The sequence below is a fragment of the Panthera tigris genome, chromosome D3 (assembly GCF_018350195.1).
Source record: "Panthera tigris isolate Pti1 chromosome D3, P.tigris_Pti1_mat1.1, whole genome shotgun sequence".
Lineage (NCBI taxonomy): Eukaryota > Metazoa > Chordata > Mammalia > Carnivora > Felidae > Panthera > Panthera tigris.
The window spans coordinates 82,476,388-82,497,973 of NC_056671.1; the positions used below are offsets into that span (position 1 = coordinate 82,476,388).

The following is a 21,586-nucleotide window of genomic DNA, read 5'->3' on the forward strand; positions in this document are numbered from 1 at the left end:
GAGTTTGTATTAAAATCATACCATTGGGCGGCTCAGTCGGGTAAGCGCCTGACTTCGACTCAGGTCACGATCTCACAGTTCATGAGTTCGAGCCCCATGTTGGGCTCTTTGCTGACAGCTCTGAGCCTGGAGCGTGCTTCGGATTCTGTGTCTCCCTCTCTCTCTGCCCCTCCCCTGCTCATGCTCTGTGTCTCTATGAAAAATAGATAAGCATGAAAAAAATGAAAGAAAAATCAAATCATTGTAGGTACTGAAAAAAAAATCACATTAGTATTGGTATAGCAGTTGCCAGGGAGGGTGAGGGGGAAGACTGAGATGTGTTAATAGCCAGTGCCTACATCTAATTATTCAAGTCATTATTTTATTTGGAAAATTAGGCAAGTTTTTCGTTTCACACAGAGATCTCAAAATCTTCAGTAAATTATTCAAGCCTTGCCTTTTCCTTTCAAATGTAATATTTAACTTTAAAAAAGATTAAAATTACACCTAAGAAGTTAAAAAAGAATATGCTTCCAGACTTTGCCCTGCGATAATCTCTTCTTTCTCCTGATTAATATTAATGATTCACTCTTCTGAGAATGCTTCTGTGGCCGAGGTATCAGGCAGGCCATCTAACGTTTAGGTCAGCTGGTCTACTTGCTTGTAGAGTGTGCTTGAACTCAAAAATGCCCCTCCATATGCCACCACTAATTTTTTTTGTAATTTCTCCAGAAACTTAAATGTATGAAAATTTATGCTGAATTGATCATAATGGTAAAGCGATACTCCGTTTGAGATATATAAGAGAGTCATGAAGTCTATTCTATTCGAAGGCCTTTTCACATTGCCCCATTACTGGAAACATAGAAAGTAAAGTACTATTGGTATGTACTTTACTTACATCATATGATATAATTTCAGTTTTAAACTATTTATTCAGATACCTTTGGAATATTTTTTTAGCCGGTATGTAATTTTAGATGATCTTGTAAAACAATAAAAAAAAAAAAAAAAAAAAAAGATGGGAGCTTAAATAGACCAGTTGAGTTAGGTATTTATTTCCTGTCATTTTCAGTTTTGAAACAAGACATGCATTTAAAGTAGTAATTGGCCTTGTATTTTAACATGTAAAAATTTTACCCATTGTGATTTGTTTTATTAAATAAAGGCCACTTTATTCATTCCAGCATCAGTCAACATGTCTACCGTGGTAGTGGAAAAGATGTGTATTATGTGTGCCCTTGAGGAGAATCACAATTTAGTGCCCCTAAATTTCTGTGTCTAGCAGATGGAAAAGGAAAATTATTTGGGGCACCATTGCTCTAGCTGCTAAAGAAATAGAAACTGAAAATGAGCCAGAGGAATACCATGTTCATGGTCAGGAAATATTCTGAACTACGACGGCAGGATCTCACCATAGTCAGCTTGCATGGAGGAACTTCTTTAACCAAACAGGCATGTTCATACTTTCTCAGTACTGCCCACGTCTTCGGAGTGCTTCTTGCCGTTGCTTGACCGCACAAACAACTAGGACAACAGCAGCCACAACAAGATTTTGGAGGTTTTAGAGAAAAGAGAAGGCGCATTGTCCTCTCCAAAGCACTAATGTTTGGAAAAACAGGAAGCTTTGAGGCGTGTTTAAGCAGTTTGGTTCAACTCTACAATTTTCACGTTGACATGTTGGGCTTTCTTTGTTGGCTTGCTAAGGTTTTCCTTTGCTACATAGACTGTAGCCACGCAAACTGGAGTAATGTGAACTTTTTTCTTTTAGAGGCTAAATAATGCACTGTAGTTTTGGTTTCAGTGGTACCACTCTTATATCAGACAGCATGATTATTGTGCGCACATGCAAGTTATTTTAGCTCTTTGACTCCAACAGGTTCAGGGCCTTTTAGGAAATGATTTTTAGTGTCTTCTGGATTTAATTGACATTAATTGGGACCACTAAAATAATATCAGAATTTAAACTAAGAACAGTAGATAGCTACATTAAATATGTTATGTGGATCCATAGTGAGCTGTAGTTTATCAAAGTGTTTAATTCTAACCAAATACTTGTATATATACAGCACAAGCATTCATTGTTTAATATTCATGGGTGTGGTTTTCAATGGATGCTAATTTTAGATTGAAAACCTGCTAATAAGTCCTTAGGATAGTTCATCTTCTCCAGAAGAGCATAGATAAGCATGGACAATTAAAATCATTTAAAAGTATGTGTGCATGTGTGTTGGGTGTGCGTATATATGAGTCTATATATAAAGTAAGTTTCTTAGTGAACATTTTAGAAAAAAAAAGTCATATACAACCAAATTTACCAAAATGGTTTTATTTTGTTTAGGCTCTTTCCCTTTCAAAAGAATTAGAAAATCAATACTTAGGCATATTACCAGAGTAAATATTGCTGTAAAGCTGGTACAGTGTAGAGAAAATAGAGAATATCAAGGTCATTGGTTCTAACATTTTAAAATGATCTCAATTTAATTCTTAATATTTTTATATACACATCATTCACTATTTGGTTCTGCCAGGCATCCGCACGGCACAATCAACTAAGTCTGTCAAATTAAAAAAAAAATCAGAATTTAAACAACAGTGCCATATACATAGCTTCGTAATATGCACCTGTTTTTTTTTTTAAAGGAAATGGGATTGTTCATGAAAATCATAGTGTTGAAAAGACGATAGATTTGTAACAAAATGGACACCAATGACTTTTTTAAAGGGCTTAGAGAGGGAAATCTATTTATAAATATATCAAGATGAAATTTTAGATTAAAAAATATTTTCAAAACATTTGAAACAAACTTAGAAGAATACATAAAGAGATTTGCCCCATTGTCATCAATAGGACAGAAATGATAAAACAGCATGTGCTTAAATATATAAACTAAGTAAATGTTTTTAAGATTATACTCCAAATGGAAATAAAAAGAACAGATCACAGTAAGTGCTTTCCATGTGGAGTAAGTGAATATATAGTAAAATGAGGAAGCCGCAAAGCATTCTATCACTCACACACACACACACACACACACACACACACACACACACAACCCTGCTGATGCAATTTTTAAAGTTGCTGTGCTACGAATTTTCTTCTTGGGGCGTGTGGTTTGCATTTGATTTTATGCTTTTGTTTTTAAATCAATTCATGGAAACAATGAAAACTAAAGCTGAAGAGATGCCACCTAATATCCAGTTAAGTGTATCCATCAGAAATTGTTTATTCAGTGAGTGAAGTTTCCTTTTCTGCCTGGCTCTCCTCGGCTCTAACAGTGAGACCGCCTCAGCGACTTGGGTGTCAAGATGCTGTTACTTGTCACACTGCCTTCTGGATGGTAACTGAGACTTGGAGAGATTGCTTTTGATAAAAACTTGTTACCTGCCCCTGATGGATGAGAGGCCGAAAATTTGAGTCCCATCCAGTTCTGAGTATACTCGTAATGTGCATCATCAATCTTACTTTTTTGCTAACATATTTTTGTACCCCTTAAATATTTCTGAGGGCTTCATTAGCATTTATCATCGTTTTGGGTGTGTCATCTACAAACCACATGTCCATTTTTCATTTGGCTTGAAGTAAGAAAAAAAAAAGAATTCAAAACAAATCTAATGGAGAATCTTCAGCAGTGTGTGGGTTCTTCTGTGTTGTGGCATTTGGAAATTTTTAATTCATTGGTTTTTTGGATTGGCATGTAGGGACCTCAGTGGTACAAGTGACAGCAACGGATGCTGATGATCCTACATATGGCAACAGTGCCCGAGTGGTCTACAGCATTCTGCAAGGACAGCCATACTTCTCAGTGGAACCAAAGACAGGTAAAAAGTGAAATGTGCCTCTTCGTGTAACGTCATCTTTTATCTGTTGGCATAGAATTAATATTAGTGATTTTTTTAAAAAACCTTTTATTTATTTTTTATGTTGATATATTTTTGAGAGGTGGGGTGGGGAGGGACAGAGAGAGAGGGAGACACAGAATCCAAAGCAGGCTCCAGGGTCCGAAGTGTCAGCACAGGGTCGGATGTGGGGCTCAAACTCACAAACTGTGAGATCATGACCCGAGCCGAAGTCGTATGCTTAACCAACTGAGCCTCCTGGGTACCCCATTAGTTGTTTTTATGCGACATACTTGGTACTGATAACGGACACTACGTTATTACTGGGCTTTTCTCAGTGGGTGTCCTGTGGTAAGAAACAGCCGATGATTTATAGTGGCATTAACATCTTTTAAGAATATTTTATTACATTTATCAGAATTTCTAGCAGAATTAAACAGAGTATTATGTATTTAAAAAGTATTGTAGGTGCTGTCTCCTGACAAGAGAAGAAAATCTTGATTATTTATGTCACGTGTTATTTTTGTCTTGCCTCCTCTAACTCATTCACAAAGGAATCGCAGGCAGTTAAATTTAAATCTCAAGCAAAAATCTCCCTGCCAGGTAGTGGAGTAGGTAGGTTCTGTTTATCTGTCTGGAGTCTGGTTTACTCAGGGAAATTAGTTTATGTTTTTATTTTTTATTTTTGTCAATATATGGAATTTATTGTCAAATTGGTTTCCATACAACACCCAGTGCTCATCCCAAAAGGTGCCCTCCTCAATACCCCTCCCCCATCCTCCCCTCCCTCCCACCCTCCATCAACCCTCAGTTTGTTCTCAGTTTTTAAGAGTCTCTTATGCTTTGGCTCTCTCCCACTCTAACCTCTCTCTCTTTTTTTTTTTTTTTTCCCTTCCCCTCCCCCATGGGTTCCTGTTGTTTTTCAGGATCCACATAAGAGTGAAAACATATGGTATCTGTCTTTCTCTGTATGGCTTATCAGGGAAATTAGTTTAAATGTAGCAATTTGGATGATGAGCTGCCCAATCAAAAATTAAGTTGATTCTTTTTTTTTTTTTAATTTTAGAAAAGAAACATATTTTTATGAGTTGCGAGCCTGATTGTGTGGAATAGGTGGTTGGTTGGCTAGGTGTTCTGTTTTGCTCTGGAGCTGGAATAATTTACATTAAGTAAGACCATAATTTGGAGCGCTGTTATCTTGGATAGAAAATAATGGTTTATCTGTTCTGCTTTTCTGGCTCTGGGTGTTGGTGGGGGGGGAGGTGTGGAGATGGGTGGTTTGAGCCGATGATTTTCCTCACCACCATGAAATCCAGAATTTCTCCATGTTGTAACTGTTTTGTCTTCATCATGAAGAAAATTATTTTTCAAACAGCCAAGCTTATGATTAGGAATATTGGAGAGTACCTGTGACCTTCGATGCTGATTTGAATGCTACTCATACTGTGTTCCATATTTGTAAATGGTGATATTGATTCATTTTCAAATCACTATGGAGGATCCATAGTGTAAGTGTCTTCTGAGAACGACAGGGGTAAGGTGCAGGAACAGAAAAATAAAATTCGATCCTAGCTCACCATTAGGATTTTTACAGAGACCGCGTTGCGTCTTTCATACCAATATGGTGGTAGAGTGTGGAAGCCACCTGGACAGTCTAACAGAGAAGAAACAGTTCCGATTAAGCAAGTATTGATGGAGAAGTAAACAAAAGTATTCGATTGGTGATATGAATCCTGTGACTATGGAATATGTGCTTGGGGTGGATTTAACGATAGATCTGAGAAGCCTAAATTCACACACCCACCCATTCCCTTATATATCTACTCTTTACAGCCTACAAAGACATTGACAAGTTTCTGACAATTTGCTCACAAATTATACACTTCTGCATTATATAACCTGTCCAAAAATAGCAGGCACTAATCCCTAGGGTTCAATATTTTGCGGGAACTCTTGATTGGCCGGTGATTTTAGGTTTGTGGTAAGATAACAGTTTTTTTTTTTTCTGAAGTCCAGTGGGGGTAAGGCCTCTGATTAAGTGGACAATAGTCTGTGTCATGGGATCACATGATTAGTACTTCAAATTAATTTTAATTTCAGAATCTCAAGGATCGTGTAGAGTAGGAGATGAATTTAGTTTAATTTTGTTTAGACTTTTTCATACTGTAATTATGGTAATCATTGGGACTTCTCTTTCTAGAGTCATTAGTGCAGAGAGATTCTGGGAATTTTTATCCTCTGCTAATTTCTCGTATGGATAGTGTATTATTTGCACAAATGTATTTTTTTTGACAGAAATGGAAAGTTTTCAATCCTTAAGGGCATGGAGATCTGTAAATGAAGTTTGACTTAGTCTTCGTATTCTGTGTCAGTCTGATTTGTGTCTATGTGAGAAATAATGTGATTTTTCTAAACCTTTAAATGGAAGAGTTTTTGAGAAGAAAGTAAAATGTTTAATAGGAAAAACACTGAAAATATGCTAACTCCAGTATTTGTGAAAATAAGGCACAGAGCATCACTATTAGGTACATTTCCATAAGTTTAACTTCGGTTTTCTCTTTTCTAATATTGACAATACCCACTACCATTTATTAACCACACATCATGAACCTAGCATGGCTAAAACCTCCAATCACATATTTCACCTGTCGTACTACTCACAACCCATGTGACCAGAGGGTAGCTGTATTTTCTACCTTCATTTCTCCATCCATAAAACAAGAACGCAAGTAGCTGCAAAAGCCAATGTTAACAATTTGCTCTAACAAGCGAAAGGAATGGCGCTAAGAGGAGGATAAGGCAGCATTAAAAGGACTGTAGAGATGCCCATCCCCTGTCTCCATGATGGCGACAAACTTCTAAGAAGCTTGTGGTCATTCTGAGGTGTTCATCTACTCTGTCACCTGCAAGCAAATAGATCCCGTGTTTCTGCCTATTTGATATGGGGCAGGACTGGCTACATAATTTGCAGTTCAAAATGGAAATGCAGGCGCCGTCTTCTAAAATTAATAGGATTTCAAGATGTTACCAGCAGAGCAAGAAACCAAGCATGGGACCTGTGTGGCTGCAAAGGGCACGTGGCCAACGAGGCTGGCCCTGAAAAGTGGATTGAATGGGCAACGCCACTTGTCATTTACGAGTTTCTTCTTAAACGTGAGAGGTGTGACTGCGCATGCCTACTGGTTAAGTCGTAATTTTACGCAGGTAATTTAGTCATAATGAAGCCTGCCTCCCAAGTATGGCCTTCGACTGCGTTCCATTCTGTGGTGTGGCTCAAGGTGTGGAGGGCCCTCACTCCCATCAGGGCTTGCTGAGGACATCCTCTCACAGGTTGGAAGAGTCCATTCCTCAGCGACTCTTCATTTGAAGTTTACTGCTTCAGAAGCTTCCATGTTTACTATCATTGGCTCTTCTCTGGCTTTTTTGGTTCTGTTTCACATGCTTCGCTTATCGATAGACCAACCTAATATAAACAAGGCCTAGAGGCACAATTTAGGAAAGAGTGTAAACTAATAGGAAGAGATTCAGCAGGTACATCTAATGCGTCCCAGATCCGCACCGCATGAAGCCCCGCAGGCCCGGGTCACCTGGGTCATGTGGTTGCCGAATCAACTGAGACCAGCCCAAGGCCTGAGTGTGCAGACGCCCGTGGCCTCAATGATTGTTTGGTTCTCTAAACTGGGGTCGATTTCAAAACCGGCTCTTATCTGTTACATTTAAGACATATATAAATTCTTTAGAAGATTTCATGGTAAAAGAATATGCTTTAAAAAAACCAAAAATCATCAGTGGCTGGTAGGCAGAGAATCATCTGAAAATTTATTCCCAGACTCAAAAGCCAGAGAGATGTTCAGCAGTAATGAGGATAAATTTATGTTTCCTATGCCCAGTACTTTTTGTGACCATGGATTATAAACAAATGAAAAGTTCTGGGTGATTGGGTCAGACGATACATCTATAGAAAACTGATTATTTCAGGAAGCTTAACATCTGAGCTCATCTCTCTTTTGAAGAGCTACAGGATATATTCTCATCATAAGGGGGTTAAAATGACTGATTATTGAAATTAAATAATATCGTCTTCCATGAAAATCTCATGGAGCTATAGGGATCTGGTTAGAAAAGACTAGCCTTTACGACTTCAGAGTTACAGAGTGAACAATTTGCCATATGTGTGTGTCCCTAATATATAGCAAAGTGCAAATCAAATCCAATGTATGAGAATTCTTTTCCAAATATAGACAATTTTACTTAAAAGTAAAAAGCCAGCAAAAGTCATCGAACTGGAAATATATTTTGCATGTCCGGATTTAAATTCATTTCTCTCCCAATTATCCCAGTCTTGTCAAAAATATGCTTAGTATTTGAGGTATTTGGAAATTACCTTTACTACCTGGATTACTCTGCAAACGTTGTGATGATTTTTGCTTTAGAAAAGTGCTATTTATAGGATTACATGTAAAGAAACAATTAGAGGTGTGAAAAATCAGTGAGTAACTTTGAATACCAGACTTTCTTAATAGTGCTATATTTCCTTACAAACATAATGCCACCAAGCAAAACCATGAAAGGATACAGTGTTCTCCTTGTTGAGTAGTTGAGATATTAAGGGCTCTCTCCACACGATAATAAAGGTTCAAGGACGAAAGTTCACTTATACCTATTGATATTAGAAGGAAAAATAAGAGATTCATAGAAATTTAAAAAAAAAGAATGGGAAATGATTCTAAACATAACTCATTAATATTTTGTCATCTAATGACACACACTTAATACTCCAGTATTCAAGATGGCCAATCCTCAATTTATTTAGAAGAAAAAAAAAAAAGGTTAGAAATAAATAAGGGATGATTAACATGAGAAACATAAGAAAGGAAAACAAAATGAAGAGGTTTAAGTCCCAGAACGCTTAGACAAAGATTATTTATGCTTATTATTACTGAGATCAGTGCTCACTGTTTTATGAATTGGGGTTCACAGAAGTATTGAAGAACAAATATATAATATTCATAGAACTGTGATGACACCAAGAAAAATATGTATTAGACACTTACCAAATGACTGTTTCCTTCGATTTTCATGTCTCTTGGATATGTCCTATATTAAACACAAGCAGTATGTAGAGAGCCAAAGACTTCAGTGAAGGAGTTACTTAAAGAGACCTTGTATTGCTGTGTTTGTAGCAAAGGGGCCCAATAAGAGAAAGTGGTTAACGTTTAAAAACAAAACAAAACTGCCCAACTCAAAGAAGTGTAATCTAAGCACTTAAAATATGGATGTGCTGTTGATGTGTGTATGTGTGTGGGGGGTGTGTATTTGCTATCTAGTGCTCAGACTAAACAAAAGTATGGTTACTTAAGATAGTTTGAGTGCTGTTTAACTTGGAATCTTGGAACTGATAACAAATTGCTCAACTTTTAACTATACTATTGAAAAGCTTTTCTCGTCTGTTTCCCATGCCTAGAACAGTTACCATACTGTAGAATATCGTAAAGTATAGGGCAGGCCTAGTTTAGTGTCACCTAGGCTTATACTTCGTGCTAAAATATAACACAAACTGTATATGAGATGTAACGCGTATTATATATAAAATGTAACGCGGCATTATTACATGTGTACGTTGAATTAGCAGCCTTTAAACTATTTAAATTGGCAGCCCTGAAAAAGTTATAAATTTGGAGAATATAACTTTTTGTGCTAACCATGAGGAAAGAAAGAACCTCCGTCCCAATTTAAAGAGCTGTTTTCAGTTATTTTATTTCCAAAGAACCGTCCTCCATCAAGCAACTTGGTATGAGAAGTGCAGAGTACTAGAGTTTCTCTTTGTCAGGTCTGAATCAGTGAGGATTTAAATTCTGACTTCCCCCTAAAAGGTAGATTCTGTTTAATAAAATACATTAGACATCTTTCAAGCTATGGTCCTACATGGATTAGTAAGACAGTCTGTGGGAAAAGATGAAGCTGCAAGACATCTTAAAGATGACCTCATATTGTGAGTTTCAAGGTCTATATAGATCATTTTTAAATAGGTTTTTTGTTGATATCACCTTTGAGTACATGTACTAAGTATGTTAGGTATATAACACACATATAATTTGTATATTTACCTATACATGATTAAACTAAATTCCACCCCATAATTAAATATTATTGCCTAACATACCTATGCAATAATTAAATAGTTATTAATATAAAACAACCAGTTCAGTGCAACAATGATTATTCTGTCAAGTTTCTCCATTGAGTACCATGAAACCCTGGAATCAATTTCTCATACATCTGAAGCCTTAAGGGTGATCAGTATTCAATGCAACTGATTAGAAGCAAATAACAACAAAACACATGAATGTTTTCAGTGTTGCTGATTTATATTAACATAGTTGTTCTCATCTGTAGTGCTTTGTCAGATCTTTCAGTATAGCATAAGATCATCCTGCATCATAACCACATCCACAAACATAGCCATAGGTTGAAATGGTGTTTTTGTTAATAAATGTAAATCATTCTCATTTTTTGCTTTGTAGACTATTTCAGTTGTTTTGCTCAAAGAGAGGTGGTAGGAACCATAGCTGAAAGGTTTTTGGTGATTTCACGTCACCTGTGAATGAAGTTGTTAGAGAGCGTGAAAGAGAAGAAAAGGAGAGTTTCGTGACCATGTACCTACATGGGTAACTGCCCATCATTGTAGATGAGGACTTCATGTTATTTATTTATAAGCTGGTATTTCCCGAACCATATTTTCATAAAATCTAAACATCATCTCTCTCTCTCTCTCCAGTATCTAGAAGCCCTGCTTGTCCATGTTATAGCATTCTCTATGTTTTGTAATATTGTATATAATTATTATACCCCCTGGTCTTTAATATGTGTTAAGATTATTTAAAATAAGCAAAACAACAAAAGGCAACAACTCAAGAGCGACTTGCTACCTCTGTCAGTGTTCTTCGCCAGTATAAATGCAATGATTCATGATGCGTTTTACTGGGATTTGAAATTTTACAGGAGTCATCAAGACCGCCCTTCCAAACATGGATAGAGAGGCTAAAGACCAGTATTTGCTTGTTATTCAGGCAAAGGATATGGTTGGTCAAAATGGAGGACTCTCAGGAACTACGTCAGTCACCGTGACCCTAACTGATGTCAACGATAACCCACCTCGCTTTCCTCGAAGTAAGCTGGTTTGTTAAATGTTCCAAGTCCCCTAATTTTCCTTGCCGGTCTATACAAATGTCTCTCAAAGGGAATTTTTCCAAATGCTTTTCAAACAAGTAATTATCTTATTACAGGGGCGTGGTTTTAATTCAGAAGTGTGGAAATCCTATCTTTGTATTACTTCTGTCTTCAATATATTATGGGTTTTCTTTGGTTCACGTTTTTAATACCAGACAGTTACCTAGTTTGTTTATAGATTCATCTGTTCATTCTAAGATCTTCTTTGCACACATTCTGTAATTATGAGATTGTTGCCAATTAGTAACATTCAAATACATACATTCTGTACACCGACAGTATTGATTTATTTTTAAAGAGAAACATAGAAGAACATGCAGCATTTTCATTTTTACTCTACACTTTTTTTTTTTTTTTTTACCATTTCATGCACATTAAACATTCCTACAGCAATTCGACCACCTCTTTCTTGTGCAAACATTCAGTGTTTCAAAAGTCAGTTCAAAGAACCAGAAAACCATATGGCCTCAATTTAGTTTCTATGACCAAAGTGGCTTTTGACTCAGCCAAGGAAAAGGAAAAAAAAAAATCTAGGTAGATATGTCTTGATTATATAAAAGCATTTCATCTCAGTCTCTTTTAGTTTTTTTTTTTCTTTTTTTTTTTTTTTGTGTGTGCAATATTTCTTTACAATGCTCAGGAAAATTAGGGAAATTGTATAGACTACAATATCTCTAAAATGTTTGTTCTATAGCAATGGGAAATTAAGCTCCCTTACAAACAGATCTCAGAAGCCAATAAACTCAAACAAGGAAGCTTTCTCTGTAAACATGAAGTCACTATATTTTCCAGCAAATATTCCATCTGTCAATGTTTCATTTTTATTTTACACATTTTTTATATTTATATTATTGTACAACAGGCATTTTAAATTTTTTTAATGTATGCTTGCTTGTTTGTTTATTTATTTATTTATTTATTTATTTATTTACTTACTTACTTACTTACTTACTTATTTTTGAGAGAGAGAAAGAGCATGAGGTGGAGAGGGACAGAGAGAGACACACACAGAATCAGAAGCAGGCTCCAGGCTCCAAGCTGTCAGCACAGAGCCCGACGCGGGGCTCAAACCCATGGACCATGAGATCATGACCTGAGCTGAAGTCGGATGCTCAACCGACTGAGCCACCCAGGCGCCCCTATACAACAGACATTTTAATATTTTCTTTTTTTTTTTTTTTTTTAAATTTTTTTTTTCAACGTTTTTTATTTATTGTTGGGACAGAGAGAGACAGAGCATGAACGGGGGAGGGGCAGAGAGAGAGGGAGACACAGAATCGGAAACAGGCTCCGAGCCATCAGCCCAGAGCCTGACGCGGGGCTCGAACTCACGGACCGCGAGATCGTGACCTGGCTGAAGTCGGACGCTTAACCGACTGCGCCACCCAGGCGCCCCTACAACAGACATTTTAATGCCTCCACACAAAATCAAGTGAAATTACTCAAAATTCAGCATTCATAAAAAATGAACTTACCCTTAACTGTGCCTTTGATACCTTATAATGGGAGAAGAGAGGAAGGTTGTAGAATAAACAAAACAATCATATAATTATATTGGACTCACAGTCAAATTAACTGTTCTTCTTTAAGCCTACAGTGATAAGAATTGATACTTAGAATTTGTGTTATTCCAGTTGTCATGATTGGATAAGACACAGTACAGGTTTTCTAGCTTACTCTAGATACTCTCCTGCTCATTAAAGTGAGGGAAGGCAAGGAGGGAAGGCTCAGATTTTCTGGACTGCCTGTAGCTACTATTCTAACCTTGAAATTTCTGGATTTTACTAAGGTCTCTTACGGATGTGTGAAAGAGATCACTTGAAAGTCATCAGCATCTCTTGTCATTATTTTTTTTAATCAGTAACTTGTCACAAAATTTAGAAAATTGCCAACGATAGTAATTCTGAACTGAACACGTGGTCCCTTCATATGGATACATTTTCCTTTTTCAGTTCCTCTCGAAGAGAGTCTTTTCATAAGAAAGTGAAAATGCACCGCGTTTAACAACCAGAAGGGAATGGAATAGGTGGAAAAGGCAGGAAAAAATAGAAGATCAGGGAAAACTGTTTCTGAGGAGTTTTCTAGTTTCAAAGGGATGGTTCATGGTCATGGTCATCTGCTTCCCAAACTTTTTTTTTTTTTTGACTTTGAGGATGGTGAAGAGGAATTTTTACAAATGAAAGTTTGAAAAGCTTCTCTGTTTTTGCTTCTCTTTCCTTTTGTTTGAATAATACGGCCTCTGCTCTCGTACCGTTGTGTTCCAAATCACTTCTACATAAACCCACACAGGTAATCCTTCCTGATAAATCTATGAGCTAAAACAAGACCAATATTGTCTTTCATCAACTCCCTGGCCCAGTTTTCTGACACTTTCATAGTAACAGACACTGTGATGTAAATTCTAACAATAATTCATCGGTACTATTTAGGCCTGTATTTGCCCATTGGAAGCCTAAGCTATACAATTTTTGTTTTTAATATTTACAGTAATTATATTTTAATTATGTCGATTCAATGGTTATCTAGTAATCTTCTTCATAATTGTTTTAAATATATGTTATTATTCAAAGAAGCGTATTTCCCACCACTAGAAAAACAGGAATCGAGATTCTTCTCACACCTTTCCTCAGACTGTTTCTGCTGTTATATAGTGATTATCTGACCATCACCATGAGATTTCTCGAGTCTCTATGAAACTCGTCATTTATCTGATATTGCCTCAGCATCTTTTTTATGAACTATGAACACAAATTAAGCAAAGATGATGCAAAAGAACCAAATAGGTTTTATTGGTTAGCTTTTGTATAAAGCTTGTTCAATTCTTGATTTGAATTTCACAGGGTCTTACCAGTATAATGTCCCAGAATCATTGCCAGTGGCCTCTGTTGTGGCCAGAATCAAAGCAGCTGACGCAGATATAGGAGCTAATGCTGAAATGGAATACAAAATTGTGGATGGTGACGGATTAGGGATTTTCAAGATTTCTGTCGACAAAGATACACAGGAAGGAATCATTACTATACAGAAGGTAATATTTTCTTTATTCTTATTTTCTGGGAGGGTGACACCACAGAGCATGCTAAGAACCATGTTTACTTTGATTGAAGAATGTATTAGACAAAATGAATGGCCATATGGAAATACTGTTATGTTATCTTTAGGAAGAAAGCTATGCGTTTACTTTTAGGTGTCAGAATCATAGAGAATCGCGAATGGCATTCGTAATTATGCCCTGCAAGTCTGTTCTCTAAGTAAGAGAATAGACTTATCGTAGTTCTGTGACCGTAAGGCTCACTGGCACATTAACTGCAAACTGTCAGCACAAAGCCTGCCACCAAGTTTGAACTCACAAACCATGAGATCATGACCTGAGCTGAAGTCAGAGGCTTAACCAACTGAGCCACCCAGGCACCCCACAAATGTACTGTTTCAAATGTCCTAATGGAGAGGGGAAGATGTTTCTTTGTTGACTATTCCAGGAATGAAACCCTAAAATCAACCACAAGTCTTTGTTAGCAAACTAGACAAACACTCCATCTCTGTGAAAAAAAGTATAAACTTGGAAATAGCAACCAAAGTGTTGAAGACTTGCTACATTATCAGTTCTTCCTTTTTAAAGTTTATGCTAATTGAAGTACTTAAAGAATTCATACAAACAGAGCATGAAAAGTTGTGAAGCCTATCATAATCCCTTAAGTATAAGTACAGAGGAGATAGAAAATTATTATAATCCTAACTAAAGACTGTTTGTCATAGTATATTTAAATTAGCTCCCAACACTGATTAGATATGGGAGAAAATGAGCTGTTTACTCCCTTTGCTCTGTATAGACATGATCTTTGACAACTGTTAAATTAAAAAAAAATGGAAAAAGGAATTATTACAGAATATAGTCTTATTGTCTCAACTAAGTACTGAAAATTAAAACGTGAAAATCCCACCCCCTAAATAATGGAATTTCATGCTGGTCTGACAATCCAGGTGTATAACTCTGTAATTAACACTCCTGAATAATTAACACATGTCAATAAAGAAAGTTATATTTTTAGTTGTTACCGGAAAACATATGTTTGATTTCAGGCCAATGGGCAAAACATTTCTGCAATTATTTCCAGTGGACAGCTGCTGTTTTAGCTCAGCTGGTGACAATCTGTGTAAAAAAGTTTTAATAACTAGGACAGGCCAACTGTTGGCAAATGTTTTGCTGTCTAAAATAAAAGAAATGCAGTAAAGTACAGTGCTGCTCAGAGATTTCAAAGATTCAGCTGAAATATTCATCTGAAATCAGTCTGTTCATACTGAAAAAATTTTAATATATAGAAATTATTTTTGTTGCACACGTGCATTTCATATATTATAAAGAGAGCCTAAATCGTTGAAAAACATATACACAAATATATATTTGATATGTGTTGCAGTAATAAAATTATGTCCAATTTCTTAATATTTTTTGAAGTTTTAGAGAGTTGTTAATTCTGGTCACAGTCAAATAGGATACTTTTTTTGTTTTCTTTTTTAAATTTAAAGCTCTGAAGTCATTTCTAACTTCTCTTCTTTCTCCTTTTTGAGCCATATTAGCTCTTGGCTGTAGGTTTATTTGTATTTTTCGATTGTCTTTAGCACTATCCTAAGGTTGGTCATCATTACTCACTCCAAAACTATTTTAAAAGCTCCCAAGCTCACAACCTGTTTCTAGCTTCTCAAATCCATCTTTTGTTTAAATTGCTGTTCAAAATTCAAAACCACTTTATTAGTCCAACTAGATTGAAAACCGTCTCCCTTATACTAAGGAAATAGGAGACAGTGATGCGACAAAGTGATAGGAGGCAGTAAAATAATCATTAAAGAGGTTATATATTTAGAAATTCCAAGGAATTCATTGAAGGATTTTTAGAATTAACAAGAGCTTTCAATATGAGAGCTCCAGTAGTCAGTCAGTTTCAGTGATATTGGGGTCTGTATTGCATTCCAGGTAAAATGCTTCCAGAAGTGCCTCACAGGGAGTACAGTGAGCAAAAACCTGTATGAGTCCCATAAATTCAGTATTCTTTCTGTACTAGAGAGTAGTGAAATCATCTGTGAAATCCAGAATGGATTTTTGAAACTGACTCTCAAGAGCATTCTTACTAAAACCGGGAAATTCTGAAAGAAGACAAAGGAAGCATTCTTCCGTTGTTCTTAGACTATTTTAAAATTTTCATTTAGAAAAACAGTAGAATGCTATGGGGAATCCATAAAAATGACCCTTGTTGTGATAGGTTTTTTTAGTCTCTCCTAACTATAGGAAAACATTTACAACCAGGTGCTGCTGAGATTTGATGTATGTATTTATTCTGATGATTGTGAACACCTCTAAAGATTATTTCACATTTGGACAGCCGAGTCCCATTGTCTCCATTCAGATAGTCATTTCTCTTGGAATTCGGTTATTTTGTACCTGTGAACCATGCTTCATAGTCACCTGAACTTGTTTTCTCTCGACTCTGTAGTATGATAAAACTTCAGTTATTTGTTTTTTCATAAACAATGCACTGTCATGATTATAATGGGATTTATTCCAGTTTGAGAAAATTGTTGTCATATTTTGAGACATTTGCATATGTTACACTTTGCACAGAGTGAACTTAAGAGCAGAGAGCGAAGAATAGGAAAACTGTCTTTTTAAAGAAGATACATTAGTAAAAGAGAAATATGTACAGAACTGTGGAAGATTACTTTAAGTTATGCTATTATTGCCCCCATGTCTTGTATAAAAAATGTTTATAAATAGGACCAAATAGGCAGAATCCACAAGGCTAAAGGTTTTTGTAGGTATTGCCACAGAATTAGTTTTCCGCAACTTAAATATTCCCTCTATACATTAGGAATAAACATGATTACATAGTTTAAGTGTTGTTTAAAAATTATGACAAAAATACAGTGTTTCACAGTTAAAGTGCCGTACAGGCTGGTTCTTTGGCCATTTATGAATGATTTAATGATAACCTTGGCGAGCAGTTCTACAGGGCTTCAAAATTCACCAAGTGTCAACATAAATATTCCTCCATGTGAGTGAACACGGTTTTTTTCCCCACTTAGAAGTTTTTCTGCTTGCAGTCTCATATCCTAATTTACAGGGGGTGTCCTTTAGCTTTCTACTTTTCCTTTGAGATACGTCAGTCCTGTCTCTAACGTACTTCAGTTTGCAAGACGAGACCTCAGCAGGGGTTAACGACGCAGTTTTGCTTTTCTAAAATTCATTACCATAGAGTCACAGTGCAGTAGAAAAGGATGTGTGTTCAAGACGCATTTCCTGTGAAGGACAAGTACACATTCCTCTCTGGCCAACAGATGGTGTTTGGTGGGTCACATGGTCACTGTCAAACAGCATATTTAAGCTTCTTCTGGCCGATTCTGTGCTATCTTCATAATCTCCTTATATTCGTACCTTAAGAAATTCAGAATGACGCCAAAGCCACGAAATAATAAAGCATTACTGTAGAAGGATCCTTAAGGTGGCCCGCACCCATCCACCGCTGGGGAGCAAGAGTTCAAATACGCAGTTTCCTTTGAACCTTCAACTCGGCCGCAAGGATTTCTGAGCTCCCGGGTTTACCATCTTGTTATTGAAACGTGTCCTTTGTCGACTACTTGAAGTGCTGAGGGGCTAATCCCCAGAGTCAAGTTTGTATTTCAGCATTTCATACAAGGCTGTTGATGTATAGTGGAGGAAACTGACAACATTCACAATTCTTCTTTTTTCTTATTATTACATTTTTCTTTCAAAGATCCAATTCAATTAATCCCACTGTGGAGGCATGTTCCTCAAAATGGAACAAAGATGTTTCCCTTATTTGACCGTGAAAGGCACAAATTTGGAATTAAAGGCTGACTGTCATAAGGTTAATACAGTAACTCTAGTTGACTTCTGAATTTCAGATTATATTTTCCAATTAATTCAACCCATTGTTACTGTATATATTTAAGTAGATCCTTCTGTCATTTTAATCATTATGCTCATGTGTGCATATGTATAGGCTCTCTGCTTATCAACGTATAAACTTACCTGTGTGTGAATAGCCAAGAGTAGAGATGAATTTAAGGTCTTAAAAAGGAAGTAAGAAATTGACAGTCTCTGAAGGAAGTTGATAGTAATGTACATGTCAACGCATGATAGTCTTGATCAAAGAGGCAAAGGCCATGTTCGCTTGGGAGTATTTTCTGTTTGCTTTGATTTTTGATAGTTATCAGAGCAATGTTCTTGGAATATATGTATGTCAAAGACATTTTTCAGTGAGTCCATCACTATTTTTTTTTTTTTTTGCTTTGTATAAACAAGTCACAGATAACGTACAAATTTTTCCTTGACTTCTGTCTTTTTTTCCATGGTGTGTTGTTTCCTAAATTAGCTTCAGTGGGTAGGCTTCCAAGAAAGAGATATTTAAGAAAGAGATAAGAAAGGATTTAGTGATTGTGTAAGAAAATTGGAGAGAGAATTTAAGGAGAAAACTAATGTTTCTAGCATGGGTAACTGGGTAAGTGTGTCCTTGAATAGGGGTGTGCAAATGATTAATATGGTTTGGAATACACGTGAAGTGCCTATGATATCTGGATAATAATGTCTAGGAGGTCATGAATAAGGATTTGCAGCTTAAGGCAGAGGCCTGGAGTACAAACTTAGGTCTGGGAGGCATTACCATATGCATGACAATTACAATTAAAGGGACACTGGAGAATTCCCTAAAGCATGTATGGAAAGTAAGGGAAAGAGGTGCCTGGCTGATCTCAGGGTTGTGAGTTCAAGTCCCACAGTGGGCATAGAGCTTAGTTAAAAAAATAAATGAATCAAGTGAGGGAAAGAATGCTTTAGACACTGGTGAAACTGAAAACTTTAAGTTAGAAGGGCAGAGAATAATTCAAAAAAGGGAAATTGTTTTATTCTTCCAGCATTAAGGTATTTGCAGAGAGTTTAAAAATAAGTAGTCAAAAAGCAAATTAAATACATATATATATACATATATACATATATGTATATATGTATATATACACACATATATATACATACAGGGGTGCCTGGGTGGCTCAGTTGGTTGAGAGTCCAACTTCAGCACAGGGCATGATCTCACGGTTTGTGAGTTTGAGCCCTGCATTAGGTTCACTGCTGTTAGCACAGAGCCTACTTCAGATAGATCCTCTGTCCTCCTCTCTCTGTCCCTCCCTTGCTCGAGCTCTGTCTCAAAAATAAACCTTAAAAAAAAGTATACACACACACACACACACACACACACACGCACAGAAAAGTAATTGCATATATTATCAATAGAGAAGGGAACTGATGGAGCCTGGAATCTATTTTAGGTGATAAAGACAGAATACAACCAATCAGAAAATGATTAGAAGAGTCAAGGGCCTGGAATTCAAAGAGATCACATGTCTAGACATGACCCCCTCCCACCATTTCATTTGGTCATTTCAAGGCTAGTTTGATTCACTTTTACTGGCTATGCTGTCATCACCTGTCACAAACTGAAGCCACCAACTTGTATTCTGTGTCTCTCCACAATTGTGTCAGCCATCCATTGCGACTTAACCAATTACCCCCCAAATGGACTACTTTAAACAACAGTTTTTCTTTAGGTCATGACTTTGTGGGTGAGCAATTTGGTGGGGGGTTAGCAGAGTGATTTTTCTGCTGGTCTTAAGTAGGCTCATCTAAGTGGTGAGCTCTTGGTCAGCTTGGTGGCTTCTCCATGGAGGTGGCTGTCTGTCTGCTGGGACAACAAGAGGGGAAATGTGGCTCACATCATCCAACAGCTAACCTGGATTTATTCCAAGAACGGCAGGAAGAGAAGCTGCAGGGACTCGCGGCGCCAATGTCTAGAATTGGCTCATCACTGCTGCCACGTTATATTCATCAGAGCAACACAGGCCAGTCCAGATTTGAGCAGTGAGTGGGAAACACACATATGTACACACGCACACGAAAAGAAAGGAGCTATAAAACATTGTGGACGCTGGCAAAGTAGAAAAAAGATTTTGAGTCCCAGCTGTGCTCCAGAGAGACTCAGCTCAAAAAATCTTCACGGTGCACATAGAAGGAATGGTGGAAGTAAGAATCTCAGGTCGGCTGACGTCTACTCTCGCCTTCTCTCCTGTGTCAGCTTTGCTCACAAAATAATTGCGTGGATCAAAATAAATCAGTATTTGCCACCGTTTGGTAAAGGCTCCCAGGAAAACACGAGCTAAACTGCCTTTGGGTCATAATCTGGGTTCAGCTTGCCTGAAAATGCGTGAGACCCTTCTGTAGGGCGTCCCTTGGTATCCTCAGTCGTGCATGCTGGGAAATAGAGACCTCTGCCTGGGCTGTTGCGTGAACCAGGTGTTAGATGCCGGGCAGGAATGTAGTCTTTTGCAAAGGCTTGTTTCCTGTTTTCTGCTTATGAAAATCAAAACAGTCTAGTAAATTCACAGTAGGAGGTTCTGGTACACAGAACCCTGTGCCTTCCCAGAGAGATCTCTACATCCTAATCTCCGGAACCTGTGAATAGTTTATATTACAAAAGGAATTTTGCAGATGGGATTAAATTAAGGAACTCAGGATGGGGAGATTATCCTGGATTATCTCCTTGGGCTCAATGTAATCACAAGGTCTTTATATGAGGGATGCAGGGAGAGTCAGAGTCAGAAAAGAGATGTGATAACAGAACCAGAGAAAGAAGTGATACGTTTTAAAGATGGAAGAAGGCAGGTGTGGGGGGGCGGGGGGGCGCGTGCACCTGGGTGGCTCAGTCTGTGAAGCGTCCGACTTTGGCTCAGGTCGTGCTCTCACCGTTGTGGGTTCGAGCCCCACGTGGGGCTCTGTGCTGACAGCTCAGAGCCTGGAGCCTGCTTCGGATTCTGGGTCTCCCTCTCTCTCTGCCCCTCCCCGAGGCCTTGAGAAGGAACACATCCCCTGCCAATACCTTGATTTAGACTTCTGCACTCCAAAGTGGTAAAACAATACTTTGATGTCTTTTAAGCCGCTAAATTTATGGTGGTTTGTTACCGCAGTAGTAGGAAATTAACACATATGTCAAATGGAGCATTTCTGTGAGTGGAAAAGCTAATCCAGACAATAACATAAAAGAGGAAGCAAGACATTAACTAGTCTGGGTAATTCCTGATTTAGGCATTCTGTGCTCAAGTTGAAATAATGTACAATGGCAGTGCACATTTTGGTGATAACAGCCCTCACTTTCTCTCACTCAAATCTCACCCGCCCCCCAGTATGGACTGCTTGTTTCCAACGTCAGTTTTATAGGATTTCTCTCCCTTTCTTCCTTTTGTCATCGTCCTGAGATTAACTCCTACTACTTTTGTGTGTTTGTTTTAGATGATCTGATTTATACTTCCAGTTCATTCTGCTTTTCTTTCTTAGTCTGTGGGAACAAAGACACTGGAGCCACCCTGTGTGATTAGGAGCAAGAAAGTCAATCTGTCTTGACTCAGTTCTAGATTTGTTAAAAAGATCTGTTAGAAGCTGTATTATCTTGTGAGAATCAATGATGTTAATAATGCT

The 21,586-nt window shown here is 37.3% G+C and overlaps 1 protein-coding gene across 1 annotated transcript in view; it reads left to right on the top strand.

Moving 5' to 3' along the window:
* CDH7 (cadherin 7) overlaps positions 1–21,586 on the top strand; it is a 121,176-nt gene that overhangs the window by 55,084 nt on the left and 44,506 nt on the right. The window contains exons 4-6 of the mRNA XM_042962757.1: positions 3,682–3,801; positions 10,822–10,989; positions 13,890–14,077. Of these exons, the coding sequence (XP_042818691.1) occupies positions 3,682–3,801; positions 10,822–10,989; positions 13,890–14,077 (476 nt within the window). The remainder of the gene's footprint in view (positions 1–3,681; positions 3,802–10,821; positions 10,990–13,889; positions 14,078–21,586) is intronic.